Source organism: Triturus cristatus, chromosome 1_1 (genome assembly GCF_964204655.1).
Source record: "Triturus cristatus chromosome 1_1, aTriCri1.1, whole genome shotgun sequence".
Lineage (NCBI taxonomy): Eukaryota > Metazoa > Chordata > Amphibia > Caudata > Salamandridae > Triturus > Triturus cristatus.
The window spans coordinates 93,321,533-93,345,215 of record NC_140579.1 but is presented as its reverse complement, the minus strand read 5'-3'; the positions used below and the strand labels follow the sequence as shown (position 1 = coordinate 93,345,215).

Genomic DNA, 23,683 nt, shown 5'->3' with positions numbered 1-23,683 from the left:
TGGTTATATTATCAGACAGGTAGATTAGAATATTATTTTTCAGATGTAGATAACATTTTTGCACAAGTGCCTTCTATTAACAAGCTAAACAAGGTGAAACCAGCTAAGGTATTAGGTGATTTTTTCTTAGAAACTAAAGAATTAACATTAGAATACATTTTTAGAAACAATTTGACTTGTAGTTTGAAGAAAGAAGAAAAGACATTCTTAGACATGGTCGAAGAAAGAAGATTGAAAAGGGCAAAGAAAAGTCGCAGAAGGAAAAGGGGAGAAAACAGTTTGGGATATAGAAAAAGAAAAACATTTGAAGGGTGAAGCTAGTCCAACTATAGCTTTAGACATGCCCCAGAAAGGTAAAATGTGTATTAGAAGGAATCAAACTGCTTATGACAATTATTTCGTAGGTAATAGTGAGTGCCATGATACATACCGAATCATGGGTGCATGGGGATTTAAAGGTGGAAGAGATCCAGTTTTCCCTGGACTATATTTTATCTGTGGGAACAGGGCATATTATCGTTTGCCAGACCATTGGTATGGCACATGTTACGTAGGCCTCGTTTTTCCAAAAAGCTTTCACATGGACAGAGGAGAAGATGGTGTACATAGTTTAGGTAATCATTTAACACGTAGTAAAAGAGAATCCTGGACTGAGATTATAGGTGATATCTTTGGAGCATTGATACCAGCAGTGGGAATATCTTTGAATGCAGACAAAATTAGAAAATTATCAACAGTAGTGGATCGCTTGTCAACAACCGCTGGAGGATTTATATTGGTAGATACTGAAATGGTTGCCATGCGTGCTATGGTGATGCAAAATCGACTTGCCCTTGACATATTATTGGCAAAAGAGGGTGGAGTCTGTGGAATGCTGAAAGTTCAACATTGTTGCACTTACATTCCAGACGAAAGCAAAGATCTGAAAATTTATATTAAGATTATTACTGAATTGCATGATGAAATTGCACCACTGGAGGTTGAAAGTGTTTGGGAAAAGATTGGTAAGAAAATTGCTGCTATTAAGAATTTCTTAGTTAAAGTAGGTAGTAAGTTTATAGGTAAAATATTATTTCCACTAACATGTGTGATTTTCATATTACTAATATTAATATTAGGTTGTATGTGTTGTAAAAACAAGAAAACTGAGAATAAAATAAAAATAGAAAAACTGAAAAGGAAAGCAAAAGATCCAGATAGAGATTTAGAAGAAATAGCTTTAGAAGAGTGGAAAGAAGGCATGTATAAAAAGGCAAAAAGAGATGAAGAAGAAACTGAATTATGAATAAGAGCAAGAATACATTTTGAGTTTTCGTAAAAGGGGTAAAAGAAGTGTAGTGACGTTGTGGTGATAAAATCACCAAAGGGGGGGTTTGCTGGAGCGGGTTTCTATTCTAAAAAAAAATTTTTGTATACCCTCTCCATTTTCGCATGTTATATTAATAGGATTAATTGATTAATAGTAATTGTATTAACCGGTTTGCTGTGTATTTCTAATCAACCTTATTAAAATAAAGAATACACGTGGGAATTGCATTTGCATGGCTAAATTAATACGTAAACTAAAACGTGTACGCATATTGATCATAGATAAGTAGAAAATTACATATTATATGTTGCTTCTGTGATGTATTTGTGATTTGTGCTTTATTAATGTGAGTATAACCCGCAGTAAGTGTTGCTTCTGCTAGATAAATACACACACATATGGGTATTAGCAAGGGGATAACATTTTATTAGTCATTTCCATGTATTAATTACGTTTTTGTGTCTCTTTGCTTAAGTTGACTATTTCGAGTGGCCACAAGATGGCTGACATCCCTAGCTGACAAGATAACTTCATTGAAGAGGTCTATGGGTGGACTGCGCATGCGTCGCCAGCAGCTGTGGTGACCGAACAGTGACCCTAACCCGACTGTGCCCACCAAGGACACCCTGGGAGGAATGCCAAATTTATTGAATACAATAAGAAGATACTTATTCCCGGGATTTAAAAGAACTACATTCAAAAGAAACATTTTCCACATGGGAAAGCGATGGCACGGAGTCCATCGACCTATCAGAGATGACTTAAAGAGACTACTCGTTACTTTTGGAATGTAATTTTACTATAAATCATCCTAGATTAGAGAGGGTAGGATCGGAGCTCATCGTCACATCTTTGAATTTCCAGACGTTATGCTGACGGAGGCGACGGTGACACTGCAGGACAGCTGTTTCCAAAGACTCTGACAGATTGAACTGAGGACCAAGATTCTGACTTAGAGGACGACTTTAGCCAGATTAGGTAAATATGATGGTCAGCTGCTTGAATTAACAGTCAATTTTCAATTATTAGATAAAGATTTATGATTAACTACAAGAACTGTGTTGGGTCGTTATTATGAAATTGTGTATTTATGTAAATAAAGTGTAGATTGAGTATCACTTTAACCAGCAGCTAAGCTGATCCATGGCCTATCCATGGGAGGAGTACTAAAAGGTGAGGCTTAGGCCTTAATGAATAAAGAAAAGTCTCATTGGGAATAAGTTGGTACTTCCTTCCATCACAGCGAACGGAACAATCGCCTCTTAGGAAAACAGATCAATAGAGGATGAGTGTTGGTGTTATGGGCCCCACCAGCGAATGTAGTGATCGAGTGTGTCTGTGCGATCTATGATCTGTAACGAAAAGAGGGATTTTGCATTCCGCGCTGCAGCACCTTCGCTAGCCGAGACCTAAAAACTAGGATTACATTTTTAAGTCTCGGCTGGCGTGGCTGCAAACATGCGCAGCTCGCTCGGCGAGATTTAATGATTTTGAGTAACTTCTGTGAAGGGCTTTAAGCCCCGCCCCTCTTTTCCATTGGCTGGCGTCATCGTTTATGCTAAACGGTGGCCAGCCATTGGAAAAGAGCTTTTTATGACTTGCGCGCCTGCTTTCCTCCGTCGTAAAAGTTTTCTTATCTTTATGGGGCCATGGGTTTCAAACACCCATAAAGACAAGAGATTTGCTTTTCTCACACAGCCGGGCTGGTAAGGCGGAAAAAAAAATTAAAATGTAGCAGGGCAAACTTTGATCTTCATGCCTCGCCATCATATGCAGTTGGTAGGACCGGGTGTGCGTCAGGGCCTGCGCGTTCGCCTTCCGGACATTGACAGGACTCAATGTCTCTTGCCTGCAGAAGGGTCATGGGCTCGCCAAGGGTGCTGTGCATTACACAGTACGGTGACTGATGGGAGCTGCTCTGGGCCTTCACGGAGATAGCCGTCCGTGCTGCCCTCTGCAAGAGCGGTGCCACCGCAGGCGCGAGCTCGGTGAGTCCCAGATGCGGCACAGCGCCGAAGTCAGCTGTCTCGTGAAGGTGAGTTAGCCGATACAACACCTGCCCTACCAGTCAGTTTCCAAGACCTTTAGGCCGGCGGATCACGGAGGGAGCTGTGGCGTGTTCCTGCATGCTTGTCTCTCCACAGCAGGCCACAGGGGAGGATGCAGCTGGACCCGATCTACAGACAGTATTTGTTTCCCGAGCTACAGTACTTAGCTCCATTGCTGTATTGCATGGCCTCCTTGGTAAAGGGAAGCTGCGTCATTTGAGAGCTCATGGCTGTCTATAGCTCCGCTCCCTCCATGACTCTCAGGTCCTCCTTTCTTTTACTTTTTAAGAGGACCCTCTGCTAATGCCGTGAACCCCACAGACTCCAGGTATGTAATGGGGGGATCTGGGTATAGTGGCTAGTAAGGGAATGTGCTCCGATACAGAACTTCAAAGTGAGGTAAAACAAAGCACTAGGAAAACCTGAAAGATTGTCTCACAAACCGATAGGGGAAACATTCTCGCCAGAAACAGCAGCTTCGAAATTCAATGTGATTAACAAACTATTAGGTTAAAAGCTATCATTAGTTCAGTTCCTGAAGCCTGCAAGTTTGACACGCTGTAATTTAGCAGCTCTTTAAATGGCCTGCATCCCCCCACAGGGGCCTCTTTGTGCCACCATCGCTACCGAATGCTCGTATTTGAATTCTGCCACGGGAACGCGCAGCTTCGCTTGCAGACAACCACTGGCACGGGAGGGGAACCATATGGTCTTATAAACCATTGTGCCTTAGTCTTGTAAAATGGTTTCAGACTTGAAAATCTAACGCTGCTTTTTGTTTTCTCGAATACAACCAGCTTTACTCTGTAGCTGGATAAGACATGGGTGTCCAACGTCGGTCCAGGAAGGCCGGGTCTCATTAGGTCTCGCGAGCCAAAGGCTCGAAGAGACATTTTATATGTGGGCTTCTCAAAGTGCTGCCGTGGCCTAAAGCTACAGTGCACGTGAACGTGCACGCGCGCAGCGCCATGTGTCTTTCCTCCGTAGCGATCGTAATCACGATCACTTTCACGCGCTCCTCTGTTGCTGACATTCCCCCCTCCCTTCTCGCCCAGCCCTTCTTGTCACCTCGGCTTGTTTATAGCGCGAACTCGACCCGAACGAAGGTCGAAGATAAAAAGCGCTTTTACGCGCGAGCACCAGTTACAGTACATAAGGACACATTCATTTTTTGCAGGCTTTGCCCAGGATCACTGTTTGTCTTACTTATCCATGCGTTCTCACTCAACAAACTTTCTATATAGCATAGCAATCAAAATAAATTGTCAATTTCAAATTAATTCTAAACTGGCCGCCAAGGACCATGAATGCATGATTCTCAGGGCTCCTAAATGGGGATGAAGAACTGGACCATAAACTTGGTCTTACACACTTAGCCTCACTCTTTTAACCTGAATATTTCAGTGAATCACTCTCTAAGAGATGTAAAAATGTATTAAATGATGGACTATTTACCACACACGTTACAATTACAGCCATGCGAGTTTCACACCTGAAAAGAGCGGGTTTGCAATAATTTCAGGCATAATCCTGTAAATTCAGTCAACTCGTGTTTTGCATGATTCCTTGTTTAAATTAGATTTTTCTAGAGCGCGTGAAATGAAGTCCACCGGGGTGACCTGCGTTACCCGCTTCCTCTGATAACTTCTGTGGGGCAGGAACGCCTGAGCCGCTAGAGGTCCCTGTTTAGCAGACAACATTTAATGAACGACGCCCATGAGAGAGGTGTCATGGGCGCCAATAAATTACACACTGATTAGGAATTCCTACCTAATCCTTCAAAGCCTGGTTAACTGTGGCAGCGGCTCTATGTACTTTGCATACACGGTTATACTAATGTGCTATTATTATATTTCTTAGTGCGCTGGTCCTCCATTATTTCAGCGCATCATTATCCGATGCTCCTTTATCTTATCATAACTACTGATTATGAGAAATAATTAACTTTGCTGTTCTTTTCACTCTACGGGCAAAGAGGCTAAAGGCAGATATTCGATTGCGTAAGAGGATTTGTTGTGCTTGTTTTCACATGCAGTAAATACGCAGCTGGTGGAAGAAAGGGTGTGGCTTAACAGCTACAGCGGCCGACTTTGAAGCACCAGGTTTGAGTCTTGTGGGTGGCTCAAGCATCCTGTGATTCTGGGCAAATCACTTCATCTTCCCGTGCCTAAAAAAATAAATGAATGTGTTCTCTGCAATGCAACTGGTGTTCGTGTAAAGTGCTTAGGTACCTTCGGGTCGAGTAGGCGCGATCTACTGGATGTAGCCTAATGGCTATAACAGACGCCCTCAAAGCTGGAGAACCGGGTTCGAGTCTCGGCAACGGCGCTCAACACCCTTTGTTACTGGGCAAATCACTTAATCTCCCCGTGCCTAAAATGAACGTGTCCATCTGGATTGAATTTGGTGCTCGTGTAAACGCTCTGATACCAGATTTCTCGGGTCTAGTTCGCGCAATGTACAACTCTACAAAAACTATATATTGGCTTCCAAATGCATATCTATTCATGTATTTAGGAGAGTTTGGCAGCAAATGCCATCAGCCACTCAACCTTATAAACAGCAGTTTCGAAGTACTGGGAATTTTTTATTTATTTTTATTTACCGATCCATCTTGGATTGGCAAATTAAAAACAATAGGCAACTGCGTCATTTGCTAGGCACTTGCTTGCACAGTGATGCATGTGTGCACATATGAAACCCAGAAGGATGTGATAGGACTCACGCCCGCTCCCTCATTCCTTGAGTTTTTGACACCCCTATAGCTCTAAAATATCTAAGCAGGTTAAACGTTTGCAGGGCGACTCGGGGGGATGAAGCCCCCACCCTCAGCAAACTTTCACTTTTGTTAACAATCCAGTTACAGTGGAGGGTTTATGTACACACACGTCACTTTCCTTCAAAGCTCACTCACTCTAAGATAACTCGTCCTCCACCACGTGGGACAGGGGCTGGTCACATTTCTGTTTGTTTTGCACAATATTTTAAGCATATTTTTTCATACTGGTGTGCTCTTAGTGTACAACATCCATGCACTGCGGCTGGGGATACTTGTAACCTGAAGGATGGTGACAGGCTCCTTTCTTGTCCCCTGGAACGCAGTGGATGCCATATTGTCGCTAATTCCAATATTGGACAGAAGCGCATCCCTACCAGAAGAACGCCTCATAAACATTGTTCCCCCGGGTAACTGGAACGGATCGAGGTCAGAGCAGGCTCAGTTCAACGAGGTGTGTTTTTACTTTCAAAGAATTTTTATAATGTATCATTTATACTTTATTATGCATGTATTCTGTGTTTTCTTTTATGACCTAATTTAGGTCGAATAAAGATTTTTTGATAATGATGACTCGGGAAACCTTCTTTGAGACTCAAATACAGAGCCTCATAAACGAAGGATGGACATTTATAAATATCTCTATTACAGCATACCATAAACTACTAGAGTCATTAGCTTTTAATCAAGGTTTTATTAATGTGTATATTTTTTACTCGCTTTCTGTTCTTTGTTTATATGTATTCTTGTTCAGTTGTTTGTACAGCGCTCCGATGTCCGCAAATCGCGTTCACACCTTATAAAACACCCTAAATAAATAAACAAGCATTTACAATGCAATAGGTCTCGCATTTGCGGGAGTTTATGCTATTGGCATTGTAAATTGCAATGCCTTTCATTTATTTGTTTAAAAAACCAACACATTAATAAAAGGCATTGTAATCTATAATGCCAATAGCTCAAACTCTAGTAAATGCGAGACCTATTGCATTGCAAATGCTTGTTTTTAGTATATCCAGGCTCAATATAAATCATTTAGACGGCTCCTAGTTGTCCTGAATATCTGACAGCCGTCCACCCCCTCCCTCCACCACACGGTTTAAATTGGTTGCCAGCCTAGATTAGAACTGTATGTTACCCTCCGTCCGAACCTATTGCTCTTTAATATCATTACCCTGTCCCTGTACCTCTGATTGAGCTGTTGCCTTATGCCCCTAACCCTCTACTCAGCCTTCCATTTTGTTTCTGACATTCGTTCTCTTTTCTTCTGGCTCTCCGCCGCTGCCCCCTCACCTCTCCGTCTGATCTTCACCCGCTTTGCCTGTGGATCCACTGGTCCTATTAGCATGTTCCCCCCTTGTGCTGCCTCTCGCCCTCAGACCTCCTTCCCGGTGAAAGTTCCAATTGATGACTTGCAAAAAGTTGCTACTTGAATCCACCCTGACAGAAGAATGTCTAACAACGGACCACTATGCTCATCAGGGAAAACAAGGGGCATCTTTACTGTTACAAAAAAAAGGACAACTGAGACCGACAGATGCCAGGAGGCAACAATAAGCGCTTCCAGTCTCGGCAGGCGCTGTCACCATAGCAGCCGAGTGGATCTCCAGAAACACACGTGACAGTCAATGGATCCAGTACCAGGTATTTGTAGTTGGTCACTTGTGATTCCCATCAGAACTGTCCCGGTCCCCGTGCAATCTCACCACCCTTCCACTCCTCTGCCTAGATTATGGGCCCAGGCCTCACTGCTGCCCCCTGTGCCTCCTCGACGCCCTTCATACTTCACCTCTGCCCTTGTTGGATCTCTGTACCGTGTGCATACCCAGTGCCCCTGGCAGCCCGTGTCCTCTCTGAACTCCTGTGCCTCCCAGCTGCCCTTGATGCCACCTACCTGAACCCCGTGCATCCCTCACTCCCCTGCCTCCCTGCTGCCACTGATGCCTCATACCTGAACCCCGTGCATCCCTCACTCCCCTGCCTCCCAGCTGCCCTTGATGCCACCTACCTGAACCCCGTGCATCCCTCACTCCCCTGCTGCCATTGATGGCTCATACCTGAACCCCGTGCATCCCTCACTCCCCTGCCTCCCTGCTGCCATGGGTGCCTCCTACCTGAACCCCGTGCATCCCTCACTCCCCTGCCTCGCTGCTGCCCTTGATGCCACCTACCTGAACCCCGTGCATCCCTCACTCCCCTGCTGCCATTGATGGCTCATACCTGAACCCCGTGCATCCCTCACTCCCCTGCCTCCCTGCTGCCATGGGTGCCTCCTACCTGAACCCCGTGCATCCCTCACTCCCCTGCCTCGCTGCTGCCCTTGATGCCCTCTACCTGAACCCCGTGCATCCCTCACTCCCCTGCCTCCCTGCTGCCCTGGATGCCTCCTACCTGAACCCCGTGCATCCCTCACTCCCCTGCCTCCCAGCTGCCCTTGATGCCACCTACCTGAACCCCGTGCATCCCTCACTCCCCTGCTGCCATTGATGGCTCATACCTGAACCCCGTGCATCCCTCACTCCCCTGCCTCCCTGCTGCCCTTGATGCCCTCTACCTGAACCCCGTGCATCCCTCACTCCCCTGCCTCCCTGCTGCCCTGGATGCCTCCTACCTGAACCCCGTGCATCCCTCACTCCCCTGCCTCCCTGCTGCCATTGATGCCTCATACCTGAACCCCGTGCATCCCTCACTCCCCTGCCTCCCTGCTGCCCTTAATGCCACCTACCTGAACCCCGTGCATCCCTCACTCCCCTGCCTCCCTGCTGCCATTGATGCCTCATACCTGAACCCCGTGCATCCCTCACTCCCCTGCCTCCCTGCTGCCATTGATGCCTCATACCTGAACCCCGTGCATACCTCACTCCCCTGCCTCCCTGCTGCCACTGATGCTTCACACCTGAACCCCGTGCATCCCTCACTCCCCTGCCTCCCTGCTGCCCTTCATGCTTCACAACTGAACCCCGTGCATCCCTCACTCCCCTGCCTCCCTGCTGCCACTGATGCCTCATACCTGAACCCCGTGCATCCCTCACTCCCCTGCCTCCCTGCAACCATTGATGCCTCATACCTGAACCCCGTGCACTCCTCACTCCCCTGCCTCCCTGCTGCCCTTGATGCCTCATACCTGAACCCCGTGCATCCCTCACTCCCCTGCCTCCCTGCTGCCCTTGATGCTTCACACCTGAACCCCGTGCATCCCTCACTCCCCTGCCTCCCTGCTGCCCTTCATGCTTCACAACTGAACCCCGTGCATCCCTCACGCCCCTGCCTCCCTGCTGCCACTGATGCCTCATACCTGAACCCCGTGCATCCCTCACTCCCCTGCCTCCCTGCAACCATTGATGCCTCATACCTGAACCCCGTGCACTCCTCACTCCCCTGCCTCCCTGCTGCCCTTGATGCCTCATACCTGAACCCCGTGCATCCCTCACTCCCCTGCCTCCCTGCTGCCCTTGATGCCTCATACCTGAACCCCGTGCATCCCTCACTCCCCTGCCTCTCTGCTGCCACTGATGCCTCATACCTGAACCCCGTGCATCCCTCACTCCCCTGCCTCCCTGCTGCCCTTGATGCCTCCTACCTGAACCCCGTGGATACCTCACTCCCCTGCCTCCCTGCTGCCCTTGATGCTTCACACCTGAACCCCGTGCATCCCTCACTCCCCTGCCTCTTTGCTGCCACTGATGCCTCATACCTGAACACGGTGCATCCCTCACTCCCCTGCCTCCCTGCTGCCCTTAATGCCTCCTACCTGAACCCCGTGCATCCCTCACTCCCCTGCCTCCCTGCTGCCCTTGATGCTTCACACCTGAACCCCGTGCATCCCTCACTCCCCTGCCTCCCTGCTGCAATGGGTGCCTCCTACCTGAACCCCGTGCATCCCTCACTCCCCTGCTGCCATTGATGCCTCATACCTGAACCCCGTGCATCACTCACTTCCCTGCCTCCCTGCTGCCCTGGCTGCCTCCTACCTGAACCCCGTGCATCCCTCACTCCCCTGCCTCCCTGCTGCCCTTCATGCTTAACACCTGAACCCCGTACATCCCTCACTCCCCTGCCTTCCTGCTGCCACTGATGCCTCCTACCTGAACCCCGTGCATCCCTCATTCCCCTGCCTCCCTGCTGCCACGGATGCCTCATACCTGAACCCCGTGCATCCCTCACTCCCCTGCCTCCCTGCTGCCACTGATGCCTCCTACCTGAACCACGTGCATACCTCACTCCCCTGCCTCCCTGCTGCCCTTGATGCTTCACACCTGAACCCCGTGCATCCCTCACTCCCCTACCTCCCTGCTGCCCTTGATGCCTCCTACCTGAACCCCGTGCATCCCTCACTCCCCTGCCTCCCTGCTACCATTGATGCCCTCTTACCTGAACCCTGTGTATCCCTCACTCCCCTGCCTCCCTGCTGCCCTTGATGCCCTCTATCTGAACCCTGTGCATCCCTCACTCCCCTGCCTCCCTGTTGCCCTTGATGCCTCATACCTGAACCCCGTGCATCCCTCACTCCCCTACCTCCCTGCTGCCCTTGATGCCTCCTACCTGAACCCCGTGCATCCCTCACTCCCCTGCCTCCCTGCTACCCTTGATGCCCTCTTACCTGAACCCTGTGTATCCCTCACTCCCCTGCCTCCCTGCTGCCCTTGATGCCCTCTATCTGAACCCTGTGCATCCCTCACTCCCCTGCCTCTCTGTTGCCCTTGATGCCTCATACCTGAACCCCGTGCATCCCTCACTCCCCTGCCTCCCTGCTGCCCTTGTTGCCTCCTACCTGAACCCCGTGCATCCCTCACTCCCCTGCCTCCCTGCTTCCCTGGATGCCTCCTACCTGAACCCCGTGCATCCCTCACTCCCCTGCCTCGCTGCTTCCCTGGATGCCTCCTACCTGAACCCTGTGCATCCCTCACTCCCCGGCCTCCCTGCTGCCACTGATGCCTCCTACCTGAACCACGTGCATACCTCACTCCCCTGCCTCCCTGCTGCCATTGATGCCTCATACCTGAACCCCGTGCATCCCTCACTCCCCTGCTGCTATTGATGGCTCATACCTGAACCCCGTGCATCCCTCACTCCCCTGCCTCTCTGCTGCCACTGATGCCTCATACCTGAACCCCGTGCATCCCTCACTCCCCTGCCTCCCTGCTGCCCTTAATGCCTCCTACCTGAACCCCGTGCATCCCTCACTCCCCTGCCTCCCTGCTGCAATGGGTGCCTCCTACCTGAACCCCGTGCATCCCTCACTCCCCTGCTGCCATTGATGCCTCATACCTGAACCCCGTGCATCACTCACTTCCCTGCCTCCCTGCTGCCCTTCATGCTTCACACCTGAACCCCGTACATCCCTCACTCCCCTGCCTTCCTGCTGCTACTGATGCCTCCTACCTGAACCCCGTGCATCCCTCATTCCCCTGCCTCCCTGCTGCCACTGATGCCTCATACCTGAACCCCGTGCATCCCTCACTCCCCTGCCTCCCTGCTGCCACTGATGCCTCCTACCTGAACCACGTGCATACCTCACTCCCCTGCCTCCCTGCTGCCCTTGATGCCCTCTACCTGAACCCTGTGCATCCCTCACTCCCCTGCCTCCCTGCTGCCCTTGATGCTTCACACCTGAACCCCGTGCATCCCTCACTCCCCTACCTCCCTGCTACCCTTGATGCCCTCTTACCTGAACCCTGTGTATCCCTCACTCCCCTGCCTCCCTGCTGCCCTTGATGCCCTCTACCTGAACCCTGTGCATCCCTCACTCCCCTGCCTCCCTGTTGCCCTTGATGCCTCATACCTGAACGCCGTGCATCCCTCACTCCCCTGCCTCCCTGCTGCCCTTGTTGCCTCCTACCTGAACCCCGTGCATCCCTCACTCCCCTGCCTCTCTGCTGCCATGGGTGCCTCCTACCTGAACCCTGTGCATCCCTCACTCCCCTGCTGCCATTGATGCCTCATACCTGAACCCCGTGCATCCCTCACTCCCCTGCTGCTATTGATGGCTCATACCTGAACCCCGTGCATACCTCACTCCCCTGCCTCCCTGCTGCCCTTGATGCCTCCTACCTGAACCCCGTGCATCCCTCACTCCCCTGCCTCCCTGCTGCCATTGATGCCTCATACCTGAACCCCGTGCATCCTTCACTCCCCTGCCTCTCTGCTGCCACTGATGCCTCATACCTGAACCCCGTGCATCCCTCACTCCCCTGCCTCCCTGCTGCCCTTGATGCCTCCTACCTGAACCCCGTGGATACCTCACTCCCCTGCCTCCCTGCTGCCCTTGATGCTTCACACCTGAACCCCGTGCATCCCTCACTCCCCTGCCTCCCTGCTGCAATGGGTGCCTCCTACCTGAACCCCGTGCATACCTCACTCCCCTGCCTTCCTGCTGCCCTTGATGCCTCCTACCTGAACCCAGTGGATACCTCACTCCCCTGCTTCCCTGCTGCCCTTGATGCTTCACACCTGAACCCCGTGCATCCCTCACTCCCCTGCCTCCCTGCTGCCACTGATGCCTCATACCTGAACCCCGTGCATCCCTCACTCCCCTGCCTCCCTGCTGCCCTTAATGCCTCCTACCTGAACCCCGTGCATCCCTCACTCCCCTGCCTCCCTGCTGCCGTTGATGCCCTCTACCTGAACCCCGTGCATCCCTCACTCCCCTGCCTCCCTGCTGCCCTTGATGCTTCACACCTGAACCCCGTGCATCCCTCACTCCCCTGCCTCCCTGCTGCCACTGATGCCTCATACTTGAACCCCGTGCATCCCTCACTCCCCTGCCTCCCTGCAACCATTGATGCCTCATACCTGAACCCCGTGCATCCCTCACTCCCCTGCCTCCCTGCTGCCACTGATGCTTCACACCTGAACCCCGTGCATCCCTCATTCCCCTGCCTCCCTGCTGCCACTGATGCCTCATACCTGAACCCCGTGCATCCCTCACTCCCCTGCCTCCCTGCTGCCACTGATGCCTCATACCTGAACCCCGTGCATCCCTCTTTCCCCTGCCTCCCTGCTGCCGTTGATGCCTCATACCTGAACCCCGTGCATCCCTCACTCCCCTGCCTCACTGCTGCCCTTGATGCTTCACACCTGAACCCTGTGCATCCCTCACACCCCTACCTCCCTGCTGCCTTGATGCCTCCTAGCTGAACCCCGTGCATCCCTCACTCCCCTGCCTCCCTGCTGCCTTGATGCCTCCTACCTGAACCCCGTGCATCCCTCACTCCCCTGCCTCCCTGCTGCCCTTGATGCCCTCTACCTGAACCCTGTGCATCCCTCACTCCCCTGCTGCCATTGATGGCTCATACCTGAACCCCGTGCATCCCTCACTCCCCTGCCTCACTGCTGCCCTTGATGCCTCATACCTGAACCCTGTGCATCCCTCACTCCCCTGCCTCCCTGCTGCCACGGATGCCTCATACCTGAACCCCGTGCATCCCTCACTCCCCTGCCTCCCTGCTGCCACTGATGCCTCATACCTGAACCCCGTGCATCCCTCACTCCCCTGCCTCCCTGCTGCCGTTGATGCCTCATACCTGAACCCCGTGCATCCCTCACTCCCCTGCCTCACTGCTGCCCTTGATGCTTCACACCTGAACCCTGTGCATCCCTCACTCCCCTGCCTCCCTGCTGCCATGGGTGCCTCCTACCTGAACCCCGTGCATCCCTCACTCCCCTGCCTCCCTGCTGCCCTTGATGCCTCATACCTGAACCCCGTGCATCCCTCACTCCCCTGCTGCCATTGATGCCTCCTACCTGAACCCCGTGCATCCCTCACTCCCCTGCCTCCCTGCTGCCATTGATGGCTCATACCTGAACCCCGTGCATCCCTCACTCCCCTACCTCCCTGCTGCCATCGATGCCTCCTACCTGAACCCCGTGCATCCCTCACTCCCCTACCTCCCTGCTGCCATCGATGCCTCCTACCTGAACCCCGTGCATCCCTCACCCCTGTTCCTCCCTGCTGCCCTTGATGGCTCCTTGCTGTACCCCATGCATCCTTCACTTCCATGCCTCCCTGCTGCCCTTCATACCTCCTTGTAGTACCTCATTGACCCTTCACCCCTGTGCCTCCCTGCTACCCTTCTTCATTCCTGTACCCCGTGCATCCCTGTACTCTAATGCTTCCTTGCTGCTTTTGAAGCCTCCTTCCTTGCAACACTTACATCCTTTCATCCTGTGCGCCTCTACATCCCTTGATGAGTCCTTCCTTGTACCCCGTGCATCCTTGCACCCTTGTGCCTCCCTGCTGCCACGGATGCCTCTTTCCTGTACCCTCTACTACCCTTGATGCTCCTTTCCTGTTCCTCGTGCATCCTTCATCTCCATGCATCCCTGCGGCCCTTGATGCCTCCTTCCTGCATCATTTCACCCACTTTCTCCCTGTTGCCCTCGGTACCTCATTCCTGTACGCAGTGCACTTGTTCACCCCTGTGCCTCCCTGCTGCCCTTAATGCCTCCTTTCTGTACCCCCTGCATGCTTTCACCCTTGTGCTTCCCTGCTGCCCTCGATGCTTCCTTCCTCTACCCCGTGCATCTTTTCACTCTCGTGCCTCCCTGCTGCCCTTGGCGCCTCCTTCCTGTCCCCCTTTCATCCTTTCACTATGTCCCTGATGCACTTGATGTCGCTTTCCAGTACCCCTTGCATCCTGACACCCGTGTGCCTCCTTGCGGCCTTGGTGCCTTCTTCCTGCACCCCCTGCATTCTGAAACCCCTTTACCTCCCTGCTGCCCTTGGTGCCCCCTTCCTGCACCATGTGCATCCCTTCACCATGTTCCCCCTAGTGCCCTTGAAGCCTTCTTCCTGTACCCCCTGCACCCTGACACCCCTGTGCCTCTCTTCTGCCCTTGGTGCCCCCTTCCGGCACCCTGTGCATCTTTCACCCATGTGCCTCCCTGCTGCCTTTGGTGCCTTCTTCCTGTACCCCCTGAACCCGGACACATCTGTGCCTCTCTTCTGCCCTTGGTGCCTCCTTCCTGTACCCCCTGCATCCTGACACCGCTATACCTCTTTTCTGCCCTTGGTGCTTCATGCCTTTACCCCTGCATCCTGACGCTCCTGTGCCTCTCTTCTGCCCTGGTTACCTTCTCCCTGTACCCCCTGCATCCTGACACCCCTGTACCTGCCTGCTGCCCTTGGGGCCTCCTTCCGGCACCATGTGCATCCTTTTACCCTGTGCCCCCCAGGTGCCATTGGGGCATTCTTCCCGCACCCCATGCATCCTTTACCCCTGTGCCTCCCTTCTGCCCTTGGTGCCCCATGCCTGTAAACCCTGCATCCTGACACCCCTGCCCTTGGTGCCTTCTTCCAGCCAAGGACCCTCCATCAGACCAGTGCCAGGCAAACATGAAAAGCCAGCAGCACATGGCATCCCCAGTCGGTCCCACATCCAGGTAGAAACCAAGCCCGACCCTGCTTAACATTGGAGATCAGACAAGAGCAGGTGCCACCAGGGTGGAATGGCCGCAATGCAGGAAACACCACACTGGTCAGCCAGGAACTCCAGGGGCACCACCAAGACCAGCCCGAGTCACCTAACAGCATCAATAACACGTCCTGATCGGCCCAGCCACAGGAAGATGCGCCGGGACGTCCGGTGCCCCAGCCACAAGGGGTCGTCCGCCAACAAACGCAGCTCCCAGCAAACCCAGCAGGCCAGGAGACTGCGCAGCAGGACGCTGAGGACAGCCCAGTAGCCAGACTGCAGCCAGAGAACACTGCAGCAAGCAGCAGCAGGTAAGTCAACCAGCACCCACGTCCCATTATGTCAGCAGACAGAAACAAGCATTAAAAATGCAATAGGTCTCGCCTTTCATTACGTTAAAGCCATTTGCTTTGCTATACAATACCATTAGCAAAGCAAATGGCTTTAACTTGATCAAAGGCGAGACCTATTGTATTTTCAGTGCTTGTTACAGTTCTTGTAGAGTTTCTGATTTAGGGGATTACAAGACTGGCAATACTAAAGAGCTGAAGGGAGAGGATCTCTTACTCCAGGGTGCACAAGGTTGGAAGGGCGGGTGGAGTCATTTGGTTTGGAAACGAGGCTATAAGATCTAATATCAACTTCTCTAGTAGGAGAAACTATATCTAATCCACTTGCTACATCATTCAGGGAAGCCACAATATGAACTGGGTTTGGAATACGTAGACCCTATTGACAACCACCAGAACCACCCTGCAAATTGACAGTCACCTCTCCACTCAGATCTATGAAACCAATGAACCTGCTGCTCAAACCTCCAATCGCTATGAACTGTATATACATATGATTTCAGTGTTTGCTTTACAGGGTATTTATTGTTGAAACTTCTACATATTATTCCGTTTGATTCACTGAACTATAAACCGTGAAAACTAACAGGGGAGAGATAAAATCCATTTCAAACTCCAAATAAAAAAAACACATTTGCAATACTCATCGGAAATTACATTTCATTCAGCCCCTCATGCTCTTCCTACTTCTACACATACATGCGACGTGTATACATGTAGACTCATGCACGCCAACTCAACAAGTAGATGAGATGCAAAGACTGCCCTGCCCATACTTGTATGTTTAAGCTTGAATACCTTTTCTTTCTCTGCAGGAGTCACGTGATTAGTGGCAGACTTAATTTTCTTCAGTTTCTCCGTGTGGATGGCACACTCCTTTTTCAAGTCGTCAATTTCTTTAACCATGGCTTCTGTGGTCATCGAGCTGTTCAGATCTTTTAATTCTAGGATAAACCATTGGAAAAGAAAGATCAATGTATAACTGAATAAGTATTAAAGAATAAAAGCAGCCACTTCAATGAGATAAACAATGTGGATAACTGTACAGTCGCATCACACGGATGATCTGGACTGCAATAAAACCTCTGAGCATCTGCAATACGAAAACAAAATGCAGGGTCTGCTGTGAGCTGCATGACATAAGGGTATCACATAACATGTTTAGGTGGCGGGGAGATGAACGACTAAAATCCACGCACCACAAAAATAAGAAAACCGGTATAAATCAAGTAGATAGACATGGGCTCTACTGCGTAATGAAGGTAAGCAGATGGGAAAGGGTTAGGGATCAGAGTTGACTTAAATGAATGTTGGACTTGGCCCTTTTTGCAGGGTCATCCCTGAACTTTTTGCCTTCCTCCTGTATTTTTTCTGACCTGTTGTTGGCTGTTTTATGACTTTGGGCACTTTACCACTGCTGATCAGTGCTAAGGTGCATATGCTCTCCCTATTGTAAATTGATGTATGAATTGGTGATTCCATAATTGACTGATTTGGTTTACTTGTCAGACCCTAGTACAGTGCACTGAGTGTGCCCAGGGCTTGTAAATCCAAATGCTGCTGGTGGGCTTGCAGCACTGGTTGTGCCACCCACAGAAGCAGCCCTGTAAAATGTGTCTAATGTCTGCCATTGCAGAGCCTGCGTGCAGTCTGGTACGGTCATGTTGACTGGGCAAGTGCACCCACTTGCCAGTCCTTAAACCTTCCCTTTTCTTCATATCAGACACCCCTATGGTAGGCCCAAGGGCAGGGTGCATTGTAAGTATAAGGTAGGACATGCCCTGATGTGTGTGGCATGTCCTGATAGTGAATTACAGCCATTTTCGTTTTTCACTATTGCAATGCTAACTGTTCTCCATAAGCCAGAATGGGCTGTTAGATTATTACATGTTTATAATCTTAACTGACTCAGAGAACATGGTAGAAATTCGAGTTTAGTATGCCTGAACTCAGAATGATAAACTACATCTTTTAGTGAAGGTGGTTTTAACATTCTGTGTTTGAAAATACCACTTGTAGAAAGTAGGTATTTTCTTGCCTAACCATTCAAACCTGCCTCTGCTAGGCTGTGTATTCCCTGTCTGGAGTTTGAGTGACAGGGCTGGGGAATTCCAGGAGACAGGGTGAGTCCGCCCGGTGGTGAATAGAGAGATCTGCATCTAGATGAGAGGGAAGAGTTGCACCTGGGACCTGAATAGGACTGTGCCTGCCCCCCACCAGTGCTGGCTCCACCCCCTGTGGTGCGTCTGATGTCTCTGCCCTGCACTGTAAAAGAAGAGTAGGAATCATGTCAACAAAGTTCTCCAGGGCTGTGCTTTCCCGCCACAATGCTGGCTCCACCTCCTGTGGGACGTCTGATGTTTCTGCCCTGCACTGTGAAAGGAAAGGAGAAGTCTGGTAAACAGAGTGCTCAGGAACTGGTTTGGACTGGGCAAATGCCCCTCTCCCCTCAGAGAACAAAGGATTTTGGGGTATAAGTAGTGGGACCCTGATCCCAATAATTTAGATCACTTTTGGAACAAGAAGAAACCTTTACTGAGGAGCGGAACCTGAAGAAACTGAGGAGAGACTATCCCTAAGCTGAAGTGATTCTTGGGGGATTGGCCTGCAGTGGTTTGCCTGACTGCCAAAGGAAGGAGAAGAGACTTTGTGTGCTTATTTCAACTTGTAAGGATCTCCAAGGGCTTGGAACAGAGCTTGCCTCCTGCTGAAGTCTCAGGGACAACAGACTTCAACCCCCAGCTCCCCAGAGTTCCTTGGAAGTGCCTGCTGCTGTTTTGGGCCTTCTGAGGGACTGCGTGTCGCAAGGAGCTGGAAGCGCGACTCAACGAAGCCGAAGCGTGTCGCCGTCGCTGCTGCTGCCGTCGCACTTCTGAACAAGGGTGTCGCCGCTGGAGTTGTCACACTGCACTGAGAGAAGTCTCGCAACGAGGAAGAAGCGTGTCGCCGTCGCTGTTGCTGCCGCCGCACTTCTGAACAAAGGTGTCGCCGCTGGAACTGTCCCATTGCACCGCATTGGAGAAAGCGCCTCGCATCCCCGAGAAGCGCGCTGCCGTCGGAGCTGCCGCCGCCGCATTTCTGAACAAGGATGTTGCCGCTGTAGTTGTCGCATCGTGCGGAAGCTTCACGCATCGTGGGAGAAGAGTGTCGCAGTTGGAGCTGTTGCCGTCGCACTTCTGAACCAGGGTGTCGCCGCTGCAGTCCACGCATCAAACCGAGAACGTCTCGCATTGGCATTGTGCCCCTCCATGTAAACAGAGTACTGAGGATCGAAGACCACGTTCCATACCTATTTCCATTTGTTTGCAACTCTGCTGTGCCGTCTGCACCTTTGACGACAGCTCTGCAATCTGACTGTCTAGGCTCTTGATTTCAGAGTCACTCACGCAGGGAAACTGAGCCTGAAAAAACGAGATACATTCAATGAAATACAATATCTACCAGCCCAACAGCACAGTCTCTAAAATGTAGTAAATCCTCATTTCTAAAGGGAAAACCCACCCACAATCATGACACTCAACCAATACTTAACCATAGTTCACAGCAAAACTGACTGTTGATCTACACTGGAGAGGAAGCCGGTGGGAAAAGGACCACTGTACAGTCCATCAGAAGGATTAATGAAGAAAGTATGGTTTCGGACACCAATGGCGAGGCACATTGGGATCCAACAAGCAACACGTGAGACTAGATCTGCCTTGCTGTTAAACCGGCCTGGTTGGACAGTTGGACCTGTACAGATAATGTGGGTTTAAAGCCGTCAACACTTGGAAGAAGGTTATATATCTTGCACGTGAATCAGGCAGACGCTTTCATAACAAAGCTACATAGGCATCTAATAATCATGTATTCTTGACGCGCTCCGATGAAAGCAAATTCTATAGATAATGCTATTGGCAAGGATATGTTTAAGACGGTCTTAAGAAAGACCTTAATTATTGCATCCCAAAGAAGTGCTTTGTGTAACCTAAAAATGAGGTCCCCCCATGATCACTATTGTGAGGCATAGGCATTTAAAGCACCTCCGTATTTACCTCTGCCAGGGAGAAAGGACAGGAAAGGGTGCAGCTCAGTTAATTGTACCGTGGTGTTAAAATGTATTTATATACTATTGAATGGCTTTGTATCTGTAATACACTTTTTTTAATAAACCTTAAACTAAAGCCAAAAAAAAAAAAGCTATGCATGGAAAATGTGGGCAATAGCTCCAAGAGTTGAGCGACTTGTAAAATGAGCCTTGCTAAGCGACTCAATTGCCCTTCCAATGCTGTGCAGTACGTTACTGTATGTACACTTAATACATAGAAAAGACAAAGTAACAATGACTGAGGCAACTCGAAGAGAAAGATCACGTCTTATTTTGTATTCACTTATTCCTGTGTTCTTTCAAAACAACGAGGGTTGAACACTCCTCCGGAAAACCACTTACTCCACCCAGTGCCCATCTTTCAGCCAACCGGACTTCAAACCGGACGTCTTTCATTAAACCGAACAAATAGACACTCAGGGGATGATCGCCTGATAAAATACTACGGGTAAATCTAGCAAGTTGACCCTGGACTACAGCAATGTATACAGGCATTCAAACTTAAGACGGCTTCAAGATTTGACGATGCTAACGCAGGTTCATGTGCATTTGCAACGCAGCCAGTGACCACTGCAGCTATGCGGTCATATCCTTAAATCATGCCTTGTGTACACTAAACGTTTGATGAAGACATTCTGGAGAAGGACATACTAACCTGGTCCGCAAAATAGATTTTTTGCTTGCCGTACAACTTCTCCTTGACTTTCCCTTGCTGAGCCAACTGCTCCATTGCTTTTACCACTGCCTGAGGTGAAACAATGAACTGGTTAGCTAGTGTTACATCGAAGAGCTTACAACAAATCAAATCAAATGAAAATGATGCATTACTACCTTTATAGAAGTATAGTTATGCAACTCGATCGCCCGTTACATTACAAAGGAGTTTTGTTTGCTGTAGCTTATTTTGAACAAAGCAGAAAAACGTAACCCAACCGATTAGCTTGTTTAGTGTATGAATTAATGGTGAAAAAATAAACTTAAAAACCTAAGAAACAACAAAAAAACACATGAAAAATATATATATCACAGGACGGGGGGGGGGGGGGGGGGGGAGGGATTCGAACGCCATGGACAAGGTGCCCAGAAGCAAATGTTAAAATTTTGAGACCTTACATATAACAATACTAAAACAAGCATTCGCATAGCCAATAGGTCTCGCTTTTGGGACCTTATAAGTATTTAGTTTTGCAGCACAATATCCTTGGTGCAACAACATCAGCTGTTGGATGGCTAAACCCTACACACCTTATAAGTGTTTAGCCATGCAACAGTTGATGTTGTTGCACCAAGGATATTGTGCTGCATAACTAAAGACTTATAAGGTCCCAAAAGCGAGACCTATTGGCTATGCCAATGCTTGTTTTTTTTTACCAATGAGAAATGGTAAATGTAGCCTTGTTCCACTTGTTAGTGCGTGTTTGAGGCACCTCGATAGGGTAGTTGTGAACTGTTGCTTTATAAACATTAAATGCTGTGCATTGAAATTGAATGTTTGGACGGCTATAGAGAATGCATTTTTAGGTCTCGCCTGAGCCAGCGCTTTAGTGCAGCTCTCGCGAGAGCTTTTGTAAAAGGGGGATCTGGAAGTGCAAACTAGTGCTTTTCAGGCCTCCAAATACAGTGCATGTGCGCCTGGCGCGCGCACCATTTGGCAGCCTGAAAAGCACTGCCTGATCACTTTCACGGCCGCTTTGATGTCCTCAGTGAGCCGCGCGGCCACTGAGGACATCAAAGCGGCCGCGAAAGTGCACACCATATGCTCTGCTTCTCCCTCCTCCCTTTTTGGCACTTGTTGAGAGTCTTGCACTGGAAACGTCTGTTTAGAGCCCCATAACAACGTTCACAAAAAGCTCCCCGGGTTGCTTATCTCAGTGCTAGTCTCCTCCTCTCCCAGCTTCTCGCATCTCTCTCTGACATAAAACACACACACGCAGTTCGGAGGGTTCAGGTTGCAAACTGCTGCAAGTCAGATCAGGTTGCTTTTTCAACGCACGTTAGAAAAGCCCACTTTCCGTCCCATCCTCTGTTCCCCCTCCCTCACTTTTCGTTTCCTTTTAGTTCAAGCGACACACACACACAGCGGCAGCAGTCCCTGCTGCTGCAGCCTCCACACCACCATCAACGCTCCGACTTGAAAAATCTTTTGGCGCCATATTAATGACGTACTTAAAATTTCCTCATTTCTTTCTGTCTCAATAGGGAAAGACTGGCTGCTTTAAATAATGAAACTGTGTTACTCCCCTCCGCGCATGAGTTTCGATGGCGATTTAGAATTCGCCGTAAAGGATGGAGGCAAAGACGTTTTACCAACGGCGCTGGAGAGAAGTGAAAGCTCTTTCACGCGGGCTAGAAAACTTATGTATAAGAAAGGCGGAGGCATTTTACCAGTCTTGAAATTACGTAGAAGGGCTCCTACTTCTCAAGTACGTTTTTGTATCTGAAGACATTTCAGATTATCGTATCCTTTAAGAAATACAAACTTGCTGTATTTCTGCTGCACTAAGAGCGTGTGCATTTGTATCATTCCATACATTGAGGAAAATAAAAATCTATGAGGCCTATGTGTCCCCATGTGCCCCCCCCCAACGCTTATGTGCACATACATGTAACCTATGTATTTCCTCTCCATGGCCTTTCTATCATGATGCTTATGCTATAACGTGGCCTGCCATCATCCAGTCTCCCATGAGAGAAACGACAAATCTGTATTGAGGCCTACACGTTTTTCATCATGTTTTCCTGCATTTTCATGAAGCCCATGTTTATGGCTCAGCCAGAGCCGAAAAGAGGTTTCATGCCTCAGAACGCTCTGAAAGCTGCAGCTACGTATCCTTGGCCTTGCACACTTGGGCCTCAGCCAAAGGGGCCCCGACCGAGGTGCCGAGACAGTATTGAGCCCGGTTATCCGCTCCTCGAGAAATACATTCCTGCCTGGAGAAGGAGGAATTTAAACATGACCCATCTGCAAAGGAGAAAGCTTAGCCTTTCTGTCTCTTTTTGTGTGATTACAAAGCTCACGTCAGTGAAAAGCCCATAGCCCCCGTGCAAGACTTCTGCAGTAAATGAAGTAAATGAAGAAATAGATGCCACATCGGCTCTTGGTGATGAGCAACCTATGTCACAAATCAGTCCCTGCTCCAGACATCGGATATCAGATAATACAAGATGTGCTGGTCGTTCTGACACTGAAGGCCTCACTCACTGAAGGCCTCACTTCCAGACTTGTCCGGTTGCATAGCAACCCTCCCCACGTCAGTTACACGTCATGCTCGAGTTGAGCACAAGTAAGGCAAAGTTCCAGTACAATTCCAGCAGATCACGCAACCCCCTCCAGGTATCCACCCACACATGACAAATTACCCATTATCATCAAGTGGACGCCCACATGGACGCCCACCTTCACGCCTACTTACACGCCCACATGCTCTTATCTCATTCTCTCTTGCTCTTTTGCTTACGTACAATTGAGAAATGTATATATACTGTACTCTGTGAATAATGTTTTGAGAATATTGAGAATACTTTTGAGTCCCCTTCCAGATCCTTTTTGGTGATGGTAATATTCTCCCTTTGACTCGAGTTATTGGAATAAAGCCCTTTATGAACCTGATACCACAGACTCAGCCTCTTGCTTTATGCATGATCTTATTTATATACTAAAAATTCTGAGAGCGTAATATTTTATTTACCACATAATGGC

General features: G+C 49.7%; 1 protein-coding gene across 4 annotated transcripts in view; it reads right to left on the bottom strand.

Moving 5' to 3' along the window:
* The window catches only part of LOC146869592 (homologous-pairing protein 2 homolog), a 153,807-nt gene that overhangs the window by 34,467 nt on the left and 95,657 nt on the right, over positions 1–23,683 (bottom strand). For 3 of the 4 annotated variants that reach the window (XM_085607454.1, XM_085607634.1, XM_085607542.1), the window contains 3 exons: positions 20,639–20,728; positions 19,186–19,297; positions 16,695–16,840 (listed from right to left, as the gene is read on the bottom strand). In XM_085607454.1, coding sequence (XP_085463580.1) covers positions 16,695–16,840; positions 19,186–19,297; positions 20,639–20,728 — 348 coding nt within the window. The remainder of the gene's footprint in view (positions 1–16,694; positions 16,841–19,185; positions 19,298–20,638; positions 20,729–23,683) is intronic. The other variant, XM_085607362.1, reaches the window with a different exon arrangement.